The sequence below is a fragment of the Mauremys reevesii genome, linkage group 14 (genome assembly GCF_016161935.1).
Source record: "Mauremys reevesii isolate NIE-2019 linkage group 14, ASM1616193v1, whole genome shotgun sequence".
In the NCBI taxonomy this organism is placed as follows: domain Eukaryota; kingdom Metazoa; phylum Chordata; order Testudines; family Geoemydidae; genus Mauremys; species Mauremys reevesii.
This window is the reverse complement of record NC_052636.1, coordinates 1,451,536-1,463,964: the sequence shown is the minus strand read 5'-3', so window position 1 is coordinate 1,463,964 and position 12,429 is coordinate 1,451,536. Positions and strand designations below refer to the sequence as shown.

The 12,429-nt window shown below is 51.3% G+C and overlaps 1 protein-coding gene across 1 annotated transcript in view; it reads right to left on the bottom strand.

Moving 5' to 3' along the window:
• LOC120381414 (zinc finger protein 850-like) overlaps positions 1 to 12,429 on the bottom strand; it is a 376,174-nt gene that overhangs the window by 30,095 nt on the left and 333,650 nt on the right. Inside the window, exon 16 of the mRNA XM_039499601.1 lies at positions 2,606 to 3,624. Within this exon, the coding sequence (XP_039355535.1) occupies positions 2,606 to 3,624 (1,019 nt within the window). The remainder of the gene's footprint in view (positions 1 to 2,605; positions 3,625 to 12,429) is intronic.

Genomic DNA, 12,429 nt, shown 5'->3' with positions numbered 1-12,429 from the left:
AGAATGGTAACAGCGGGGGCAGGGGAAATCACTGTTCCAGGACCCTACTGTACACTGGGCATGTGGCTCTTGGGGAGAAACAGCACCCTAGGGGGGGCCTTATCATCATTCCTCTACCCACATTTCCCGCAGGCTGTGTTCATTCTGGAAGATCTCGCTGCTGAGAGCAAGCAGGGACTCAAGGGAGGGTTTCTCCAAGACTGCAGCTTCCCCCCGGCCGTTATGTGGGTCGCCTGTGTGCAGCAACGGTCCCCACCGCCCCTCCCGCGACAGCAGAGTAGTGCAGGAAAGTTACCCTTAATGGGGCAAGAAACAGCAGCTCTGCCAAAGAACCTGCGGCAGCGGATTGCCCTGTATCTCCACAAGAGTTTCATGGACATCTCTGGCGCAGATTGCCCTGAAGCGAGGGAGTCAGTCATCGCCCCGTTCCGCCGCCCAGACTGGGCATGTGGTGGTACGCCATCTGCAGCCCTAGAGGATGTCAGGCACAGGTAGTTTTTTGCCTCAGGGTACCCCACCTGGAGCTGATGACATGGGTGGCAAGTTTGTAAAAATTTTGGTGGTGCCCAGAACCCGCCCCCCCAAACTCTGCCCCACCTGCCTAAGGCTCTGGGAGGGGGCTCGGTGGGGGAGGTCTGGGGTGCAGATCCTGGGCTGGGGTTAGGGTGCAGGAGAGGTGCAGGGCGCAGGCTTTGGGATGGAGTTTGGGTGCTGGGTGCAGGCTCTGGGCTGGGGCACGGTGTGTGTGTGTGTGTGACGAAGTGGGACTGTTCGCACTGAGGGCTGGGTACAGATCCTAAGTAGCAGCAAAAGGCCATGCAGCCAAATGCCTGAAGCTCTGTCTCCTAGCAACGGATGGCCGGGCCCCTCCCTGCAAAGGTGCTGGCTAAAGGTGTTGGAGACAAAGGGGTCAGGTGACCTCCTGGCACGGGAAAGAAGCTGAGCAGAGAGGAGGGGCCGGAGGGGGTTGGGCAGACTGGAGTTGGCTGGGGCAAAGGAGGGGAGGCAGGGTGACCGAGCTCTGATCCCCGATGGGGGTATGGGGCCCCAAGATGGACCTAACAGGGGGGATCCGGTTATCTGTGCCTGCAACACCTGTGTTGGACTGTGTTCCTGTCGTCTAAATAAACCTTCTGCTTTACTGGCTGGGTGAGAGTCCTGGTGAATCGGCAGGGAGCCCGGGGGTGCAGGGCCTAACTCCCCTATACTCCATGACAGTGTGCAGGAGGGGGTGAAGGGTGCAGGCTTTGGGATGGAGTTTGGGGTTGGGAAGGGGTGTATGGGAAGCGGGAGCGAGTTTGGGGATAGGAGGGAGTGCAGGGTGAGGGCTGTGGGGCTGAGGATGAGGGGTACATGATGCAGGAGGGGAATCAGGGGTACGGAAGAGGGTTGGGCTGTGGGGTGAGGGCTGGGGATGAGGGGTTCATGATGCAGGGGGCTCAGGGCTAGGGCAGAGGGTTGGGATCTGGGGTGAGGGCTGTGGGGCTGGGGATGAGGGGTTCGGGCTGCGGGGGGGGCTCAAGGCTGGAGCAGAGGATTAGGGTGGGGATGAGGGCTCTGGCTGGGGATGAGGGGTTCATGATGCAGGAGGGGGCTCAGGGCTAGGGCAGAGGTTTGGGGTGAGGGCTGTGGATGAGGGGTTCATGAAGTGGGGGGACTCAGGGCTGGGGCTGAGGCTTAGGGTGCAGGGGGATGAGGGGTTCATGCTGCGGGCGCTCAGGCGGGGCTGCGGATTAGTGTGCCGGGGGTTGAGGACTCTGGCTGGGGCTGAAGATTAGGGTGCAGGGGGATGAGGACTCTGGCTGGGGCTGAAGATTAGGTGCAGGGGATGAGGGGTTCATGATGTGGGCGCTCAGGGCTGGGGATGAGGTTTAGGGTATGAGGGGATGAGGGCTCTGGCTGGGGATGAGGATTAGGGTGGGGGGCTGAGGGCTCTGTCTGGGGCTGAGGATTAGGTGCGGGGATGAGGGCTCTGTCTGGGGCTGAGGATTAGGTGCGGGGGATGAGGGGTTCATGATGTGGGGCGCTCAGGGCTGGGGATGAGGTTTAGGTGCGAGGATGAGGGCTCTGGCCGGGGCTGAGGATTAGGTGCGGGGATGAGGGCTCTGGCTGGGGCGGAGGATTAGGGTGCCGGGGGATGCGGGGTTCATACTGCGGGGGCGCTCAGGGCGGGGCTGAGGATTAGGGTGCGGTGGGCTGAGGGCTCTGGCTGGGGCAGAGGATTAGGTGCGGGGATGAGGGCTCTGGCCGGGGCTGAGGATCAGGGTGCGGGAGTATGAGGGCTCTGGCCGGGGCTGAGGATCAGGGTGCGGAGGGATGAGGGCTCTGGCCGGGGCTGAGGATCAGGGTGCGGGGGGATGAGGGCTCTGGCCGGGGCAGAGGATTAGGGTGCGGGGAGATGATGGCGCTGGCTGGGGCTGAGGATTAGGTGCGGGGATGAGAGGTTCATCCTGCAGGGGGGTTCAGGGCTGAGGCTTAGGGTGCAGGGGGATGAGGGGTTCATGATCTGGGGGCGCTCAGGGCTGGGGATGAGGATTAGGGTGCGGGGGGATGAGGGCTCTGTCGGGGGCTGAGGATTAGGGTGCGGGGGGCTGAGGGCTCTAGCTTCTCCCCAGTGTGGAGTCTCTGATGTCTGATAAGGTTTGAACGCTGACTAAAGCTTTTCCCGCACTCAGCGCACGTGTAGGGCGTCTCTCCTGTGTGGCGTCTCTGATGTGAGATAAGGTCTGAACGGTGACTAAAGCTTTTCCCGCACTCAGAGCATGAGTAGGGCGTCTCTCCTGTGTGGATTCTACGATGTTTGATAAGGTTTGAACGCTGACTAAAGCTTTTCCCGCACTCAGAGCATCCATAAGGTTTCTCACCCGTGTGGATTCTCCAATGTGCGCTCAGGGCAGAGCTCTGCTTAAAGCTTTTTCCGCACTCAGAGCATCCATAAGGTTTCTCACCCGTGTGGATTTTCCGATGTCTGCTCAGGGCAGAGCAGTGCTTAAAGTTTTTCCCGCACTCAGAGCACGTGTAGGGCGTCTCCCCTGTGTGGATTCTCTGATGTTTGATAAGGTTTGAACGCTGACTAAAGCTTTTCCCGCACTCAGCGCATCCATAAGGTTTCTCACCCGTGTGGATTTTCCAATGTCCGCTCAGGGCGGAGCTCTGCTTAAAGCTTTTTCCACACTCAGAGCATCCATAAGGTTTCTCACCCGTGTGGATTCTCCAATGTGCGCTCAGGGCAGAGCTCTGCTTAAAGCTTTTCCCGCACTCAGAGCACATGTAGGGCTTCACTCCTGTGTGGATTCTCTGATGTGAGATAAGGTTTGAACGCCGACTGAAGCTTTTCCCGCACTCAGCGCATCCATAAGGTTTCTCACCCGTGTGGATTCCCTGATGTCTGCTCAGGGCAGAGCTGTGATTAAAGCTTTTCCCGCACCCAGAGCACGTGTAGGGCGTCTCTTCTGTGTGGATTCTCTGATGTCCGATAAGGTCTGAACGCTGACTAAAGCTTTTCCCGCACTCAGCGCATCCATAAGGTTTCTCACCCGTGTGGATTCTCCTATGTGCACTCAGGGCAGAGCTGTCCTTAAAGCTTTTCCCGCACTCAGAGCATCCATAAGGTTTCTCACCTGTGTGGATTCTCCCATGTGCACTCAGGTCAGAGCTGCGCTTAAAGCTTTTCCCACACTCAGAGCATGTGTAGGGCGTCTCTCCTGTGTGGATTCTACGATGTGAGATAAGGTGTGAGCGCCGACTGAAGCTTTTCCCGCACTCAGAGCACGTGTAGGGCGTCTCTCCTGTGTGGATTCTACGATGTATGATAAGGTGTGAGCTCCAAGGGAAGCTTTTCCCGCACTCATGGCACGTGTAGTGTCTCCCTTCCAAATGGATTCTGTCGCGGGTTATTAGGTCTGAGTGGCTACTGAAGTTTTCCTCTGGCATCTGCTGCGTCTCACAGGCTTTTGCTTTTTCTGGGAGTGCACAACGCCCGGAAACATTCCCTTTGGATCTTCCTGATAACGTTCCATGTGGTTCTACTTGCTGAGCATCTTCCTGTTCGAGTTTCTCCTTCTCATTCTGACTCATCATCCCATCACCTGATGGGAGACAGAGCGAATCCAGGCATAGGTCACTCCCTGTGCCGGAAAGAAAGGAAATCTCAGAGAGAGGAATGGAAAAAGGGATGAAAAAACCAAAATATGTATGGGAGAGATCAAACCTCTCAGGAGCTGATTTTCCCCAAACCCTTCCCCAGAGGAGAGAGGAAGGGATCAGTTTTGGTCCACATCTCACCAGAACACTCAAGGGAAAGCGAGACCGGGAGGGACCTGCTGCAAGTTGTCAGTCAGAATAGGAGGGAAGCCATGAGTGACATCTGCCATAATGATTCCACATCTGCAGGGAACAATCCTGAGCTTGGAGAGCTCACAGGGTCTTTGTAGGGCATCCCAAATGTTTCCCGCATTCCTAAACAGTTGTTGAGTTGGTTTAACCAAGTCCTCACCTGTGCAGGCAGCTCTCGGGAGCACTTCTTTCTCAGAGGCCTGGATGTCCGGGACCCACGGCTCTTCCCCTTGTTCCAGCTGCGAGATCACATCAGGTTTGAAAATTGGAAACCCTACTCCAGGCAAAGAAAACAAGGGAGGTCAGTGGAATTTGTGGGATAGTTGTCACAAAGAATATTCCATGGTTGTAATCCCTGCTCATTTTTAAGCAGTAAAATACCAAGGCCAACTTCCTTGGCTCAAAGTGGCAGAAGAGTTAGTATTATTATTATAAATCATCCTCTCTGGCAATAAATCCCTTATCAATGGCTGTGGTTGTCAAACTCTCTTTTCTTTATTGTCTTATCTTTATGGTCACCACTTTTACCTTGTTAATCAGTCTGGTTCTCTAATTGTTTCTATCTGCTGTAAAATTCATGTTGCTAGGTGTGAGTAAATTACGTAGTGGGATATAATTGGTTAGATAATTATGTTAGGATATGTTAGAATTGTCAAGTATCGGGGGTAGCCGTGTCAGTCTGTATCCACAAAAACATCAAGGAGTCTGGTGGCACCTTAAAGACTAACAGATTTATTTGGGTATAAGCTTTCGTGGGTAAAACAACCTCACATCTTCAGGTGCATGGAGTGAAAGTTACAGATGCAGGCATTATATACTGACACATGAGGAGGAGGGAGTTACCTCACAAGTGGAGAACCAGTGTTGATAGGGCCAATTCAATCAGGGTGGATGTAGTCCACTCCCAATAATAGATGAGGAGGTGTCAATTCCAAGAGAGGCGAAGCTGCTTCTGTAAGGAGCCAGCCACTCCCAGTCCCTATTGAAGCCCAGATTAATGGTGTTAAATTTGAAAATGAATTGTAGTTCTGCTGTTTCTCTTCGAAGGCTGTTTCTGAAGTGTTTTTGTTCAAGAATAGTGACTTTGAAATCTGTTAGAGAATGACCAGGGAGATTGAAGTGTTCACCTACTGGCTTGTGTATGTTACCATTCCTGATGTCCAATTTGTGTCCATTTATTCTTTTACCTAGAGACTGTCCGGTTTGGGCAATGTACATGGCAGAGTACTCCTGGCACATGATGGCACATATCACATTAGTAGACGTGCAGGTGAATGAGCCCTTGATGGTGTGGCTGATGTGGTTGGGTCCTCTGATGGTGTCGCTAGAGTAGATCTGGGGACAGAGTAGGCAATGAGGTTTGCTACAGAGATTGGTTCCTGGGTTGGTGTTTCTGTGGTGTGGTGTGTAGTTGCTGGTGAATATTTGCTTCAGGTTCGGGGGTTGTCTGTAAGCGAGGACCTGGCCTGCCTCCCAAGCTCTGTGACAGCGAGGGATCATTTTCCAGGATAGCTTGTAGATCGTTGATAATGCACTGGAGAGGGGCTGTATGTGATGGCCAGTGGTGTTGTATTAGGTGGAGCCTTTGTGGGAGGTGTGGGATTTACCTGAATAGGCCTAAGGAGACAATCCCAGGTCAGATATTTCGCACCCTCATTTTGAGAGACTAATGAGGAACCACAAGCGGGTGGAATCCGCCACAGGATTCTGAAAGAAGGAAGTCTGGGGCGGGCTCTAGCAATTAGTTTGCTATGAAGTATCTCAGCAGTTGGATGCATTCATATATTAGAATGATTTATTAATCAGTGATGTAAATCATGAGTATTGAGGCTTGATGCTTAATTATGGACTTCCCAAAGGCCAGGTATGGTTTGGGGCAGCTATTGACATTATTATAATCAGAGCAAAGGAGCAGATGTGGTATATCACCATCCTATTACCATAAGGAAGCGGAGAAAATACGTCTCCTAGTGACCAGTTTTTCATTTTGTCAGGTCCCCGAGACAGTGTAAACTGAAGCAGGGCCTCCCGTCTGATGGGCTCCCTTGCGCCTCGATCTTTGTTTCCAATGGTGTCCATAGCTTGTAAGTCCGCACAGTGCAAGCCCCTCTTTACTATACTTCTCTGACTGTAATCGTTACGTGTATTGATCCTTGCCTATGATTTCAATTATAAATCAAGTGTCTGTGTGTTTCACCCAATTTCATCTCCTCCAGTAACGGTGAGTAGCCATGTACAAGGGTGAGCTGCACCCCAACACGTCATCTTATCGGTGTAAACACTGTCCAGGCTACACCACCAGCCTGTGGCATCATCAACAAAGTGCCCATGTGTGCCTGGGAAGGGGCCCTGCTCTGGGCGGGAGGATGCAGCAAGGACTCAGGGTCGGTGGCCGGGGTCGCTGTGCACAGAGATGGGGAGGTTATACGGGGAGGGGGCTAATGAGTGAGAGTCCTGCAGGATTAAACCCTGATTTCTCTTGCTTAACAGAAGTCACTGGCTGATGGGGTGGGCTCTCTGTGCTAACAGCTATTAGCAGGTCTTTCTTCTCCCAGCCAGCCAGGTAATTGGCATCAACACAAACACTAGCTTTTAACTTCTTAGCTGCTATGGATTTTAGGGCTGGACTTTGTCTTACAGAGATACCACACAAATCCAAAGGGGCTGAGGGTGAGAGCTGGCTTGCTCTCCCCTGCATCCTTAAGAGTTCAGCCATAAAACTGTTCTGCTCTGAAACACCAGTAACCCAATCTGTCCTCAGCCCCTGAAGCACAGACTGCTCACTTACAGATTCAGCATGGAGACATTTCTGTTCCAACACCTTTGTCTCCCCAACAGGCTGGCCACACACAGCCACCTGGTTATACGGCTGCTTAACTTTCTTAACAGCTCCTACTCCATCTGAGACCTTTTCAAAGCTGCCCACACTGGATCTCTCAAAAGGAAAGTCAGTGGATCCATTCACAACAGAAAATTTCTGGCTGTTAGGAACTGAAACTTTCTTGATTAAATCACTTTCACACCCTTCAGTTGCAGTAAACTGCTTGCACAGGCTACCATGAGGATTTCTTTCCCTCTGAGCTTTTCTAAGCAGCAATTCACCCCTCTCAGAAATTCTGCTCTCACCCTCTTCACCTAGGGCTTGCTCTAAAGGAACACTTCCCTGAGCAACCACAGACTCTTGCTGGGTCTCACTTACATCCAGAATCACCTCTGGCCCATCAGGCAGATCTCTACACAATCCCCTGTCAGGCACACTTATAGACTTCCTAGATAACAGGTTAGAAGCACTCTCCTTTCCCTGGCCTGGAACAAGTTCAGGAATCTTTTCCTTCTTGCTACAAGTTGTCAAACTGTCAGTAGGTAACACAATTAAATTACCTTCATGCTCTCCTTGTGCCCTGGCTGGGGTATCACCCTGATCAGACAGCGTTGCTACACCCTTTTCCAGCCACACATTAGCAACTGGCAAACTACAAGCACCAGAATCGTCTGGTCTCTGGGATTTTGCTATGGCACTAACTCGATGCAACCTAGTCACAGAGCCATTCTCCCCAGCAGACACAAACTTAGGACCATTCCCTTCCTGGGCCTTAGCTGTATTTACAACCAACTCCGAGACAACTGAATCCCCCTTAACCATCACAGGCTGAAAGGCACCTTCTGTCTGCTCCACAGACACAGAAAAGCCGGAGACACATTCTCCTTCCCCAGACACAAAGCTCGGGATCTCATTTCCCTTGTCCCAGCACACAGGGCTGTTCACAGACAACTGCTTGGAGACTGGGGTAGCTGCCTCCATAGGCAAGTCAATACCCCTGACAGACACAGGCACATTTCCTTCACTGTCACATTTCTCCACACAGGACACAGGTAAGGGACAGGGACACTCCTCTTCCACTATCCCTCCCTTCCCAAACTGCTGTCTAGACACAGCCATCAGCTCACAAGGCTGCCTAGGCTCCTCCAAACTTTCCCTACCAGGCACATGGCCACTCCCAATGGATAAGCTGCTGCTTTTTTCACTACACTGAGCTACTTCCAGCAAATCACAGTTACCCATTTCAGGTTCACTTCTACAAGCTGCACTAGCCACCAATCCATCACCTATCACAAATTTACCCTCTCCTTCCTCAGTTAGGGCTTTAACCTGACCATCTACTTTAATTTGCTCTTGAGAAACATTTTCCTCACCAATGAGATCTTTCTGCTCTTGATCTAACTCCAGATTCCCTTCTGAGGGTATGGCTACACTTACGGTTTCCAGTGCTGGTCATCCAGCTGTGTAGGAGCAGCGCTGGTGTGTGGCCACACTCACAGCTACCAGCGCTGGTGTGTGGCCACATTTGCAGCGCTGTTGGGAGTGATGCATTATGGGCAACTATCCCAGCGTTCAAGTGGCCGCAACGTGCTTTTCAAAAGAGGGGGGTGGAGTGGGGTCTAGTGTGACAGGGAGCGGGGGGAGAGAGAGAGGGGATTTTTGGAGCCAACACTGTGTGTTTAGCTTCCTGCCTTGAAAAATCAGAACATGTTTCCAACCCCTTAGTCTTAACTCTTAATTGCAAACAGCCTGCAGCCAACACGACTCCCCGCTGTTTCATTCACTCCCTGCCTGCCTCTCATTTGATTGTTTACAGCCAGGTACAGATGATCACAGCAAACAGGAGCTCTGTTTGTTTTTTAGATAAGCAACGGAGCTCTGATCGGGGCTCGTTCATAACAAAACAAAGAGAGGCTGCATAACAAAACAAAGAGAGTAATTTATAAAAGCATTCTGGGATACATCCTTATACCCTGGAGGCCAATCACAGCGCTGGTGTGTGGCCACACTTGATGACCAGCGCTGCAGCACCAGCGCTGGAATCCTTATTCCCCATGCCGAGTGAGGTGTACGGCCAGCGCTGCAGCCAGGGAGTTGCAGCGCTGGAAGTGCCCTGCAGGTGTGGCCACTTACTAATTGCAGCGCTGGTGGAGGCCTTCCAGCGCTGCAACTCGCCAGTGTAGCCATACCCTCAGACATCAGACAGACATTCAGAAACTCCACTCACAGACACACAGCTTTTTGGCACAGACAAACCTTTGGCGGAACCCACCTCAGGCAAATCATTGCTCATAATAGATACAGGTTTAAGATCATTCCTCTCCTGTGACTGGCTGTCTGGGCTGAACAAAGCTTTAACATTTTCCCCAATTAAAAGATCTTTAGGCCATAACTTCCTGATGCCAGCTATCACTGCATGCTGAGCCCCATTCCACTCAAGGTGGATTCTGGCTAAAGGCACACGGACCGTAAACTCATAGAGGATCACAACACTCACACTCTGATTTAGTAAATAATCTTCCTCTTTGACCAGATCTGCTTTAACAAGAGTGATGTTAGAAGCCATAATTTGCCCTAAACAGCTTTTTCCATTGACTTTTACACTCTCTATGAATTTTCCATTCCCACTCCCATACATAGCACTGGCACAATTTATGGGGCCACCCTCTACTGAACCCACAGTAACAGCATTGACATAAAAGGTGGCACTGTTGGGGTACATTTGGTTACCCCCAGACAACTGCTCAGAGTTATACAACATACCAACATTGTTACAAACTGGCCTTTCAAGAGGATACAGTCTCTGCCGTTCTTCCATTGCTTTTTTGACTTGGAGCTGAAGTCTGGCAGTTTCTTGTTGCATCTTGTGAGTCTCCTGCTGCATCTGTCGAGTTTTCTCCTCAGCAGCCAGCAGCTCCAGACGCCCCTTACGAGCTTTTTCTTCTCTCTCAGCAGCCTCTTTTTCTCTCTCAGCAGCCTCCTTCTCCAGCTGGGCCAAGGCTTGCTTCTCTTCCATTCGAATTACTGCCAGTTTTTGCTCATATTCAAACCGCAGGCTGTCTCTCAAGGCTTGCAGTTTCCTTGCTTTTCCTGATGCTTTCTGTCTCATGGTCACTGATCTTTAACCAACCAAACTCTCAAACCCAAAATTCGAATTTGGATAGCGTGGGGTTCTGACCCAAAGCTTAATTGACCTGGTTCTGTGGATCCAAGCACGACTACGCCACTGTGACGGTGCGGTTCTGGCGGGACCCAGCTGAGAGTGCCAATTCAGGACCAATTGCTCAAACAGGGCAGTCACAGCCCTAGGCTGGGGTTTTTCCACCTCTAAGGCAAACCAAACCAGCCAGACAAAAAGGACTTCGGTCTCACCCCACTGGCTAACCACAAGTCACACAAGCAATTTCCTTAGACACCCCAGTTTCCCAGTATCACCACCAGTCCCACACGTCCTGGGGATGAATGGTTATGAAAACCAACACCCCAATAAAAGAAAAAGGTTCTCTCGATCCCAAAGGACCAAGCCCCAGACCCAGGTCAATATACACATCAGATCTTACCCACAAATCACGCTGTTGCCAATCCTTTAGAATCTAAAATCTAAAGGTTTATTCATAAAGGGAAAAAGGTAGAGATGAGAGCTAGAATTGGTTAAATGGAATCAATTCCATACAGTAATGGCAAAGTTCTTAGTTCAGGCTTGCAGCAGTGATGGCATAAACTGCAGGTTCAAATCAAGTCTCTGGAGAACATCCCCCGCTGGGATGGGTCATTCAGTCCCTTGTGCAGAGCTTCAGCATGTAGCAAAGTCCCTCCAGAGGTAGAAGCAGGATTGAAGACAAGATGGAGATGAGGCATTAGCCTTATATAGGCTTTTCCAGGTGTAAGAACCTCTTTGTCCTTACTGTGGAACATTACAGCAAAATGGAGTCTGGAGTCACATGGGCCAGTCCCTGCATACTTTGTTGAGTCACGAGGCGTGTCTGCCTTCTCTCCATGGGTCAGTTGTGTAGCTGATGGTCCTTAATGGGCCATCCAGCAGGCTAGGCAGGGCTAACACCAATTTGTCTGGGATGTTTCCCAGAAGCACAGCACCAACTTGAAATACAGACAGTATAGAGCCAATATTCATAACTTCAACTACAAAATGGTACAGACATACAGACAGCATAATCCTAACCAGCAACCCATAACCTGGTCTTAGACACCTTATATGACCCCCTTTACCTAAGATTTGGTGCCACTACAGGACCTTGGTTGCAACCCATGTTCTATATGGCCCCAATTTATATCAATAACGTCACAAGGCTCTAAAGCAACAAGGCTTGGGTAGGGATTTGGGGATAAAGGTCTGGGATCTCCCGCAGCTCTAGATCCCCAAACCTCTCCTCCCTCCCACTGACCCACCCAGGCCACTTCCTGGGTGCCCTTCCCCCACACTCCCCTCCCCTTCTTCCCATTACTCTCAGCCGGCACCACCTCCCGGCACCTTGGGAGCTTCTTGTGTTCCCTCCTCGTCTCTCACAACCTCCTCCCTCCCTGCTGCCTCTTAGCTCTAACCCTGCACACACCCTCCCCATGTCCTGTCACCCCAGAATTATCTACTCCCCCCTTCTCCTCCCCTCCCACGGCTCTGTTCTCCCTTCACCCGTGGGGTCCTGAATGGCGACATTATTCGCTCTCCTATCGAAAGAGGAGCTCATCTGACTGTCACACAAGCCAGGCATGAGTCATACACCTATTCACTCAATTTAGAATTCTACAGGCAGCATATTTTCCTCTTACACTGAGGAAAAGGCATGAAAGCTACAGTGATTAATGTAGTTATTAATGTAGCCAGTAAGGATACATTCGATGCAGTTTTTAAATGACTGATGGCACCAAAAAGGCACATGTCCAAAAATTATACTAGTGGGTGGGAGATGAGGCAAAAAAAGGGGGGGACAAGGAAACTTGTCAAAACTTGGATGATGAATAAAGGTATAAAGTTATTACTGCTCAGGTTCTTCAGAGACCCCACAGCTTCTAATAACCCAGGGGACAGGACTCCTTACCCAGCGAGGTCACATTCTCGTAGTTCTCCTGCATGACATCCCTGTAGAGGGCTCTCTGAGCGGGGTCCAGCAGAGCCCCCTCTCCCCTGGTGAAATACACAGCCACCTCCTCGAAGGTCACCGGCCCCTGAAAGAGCAAGAGTCCAACACTCAGGACCTGCTGCCCCACTCACAGCCCCACTATTCACGGAACAGCAGCACCAGGTAAATGGAGGCTCC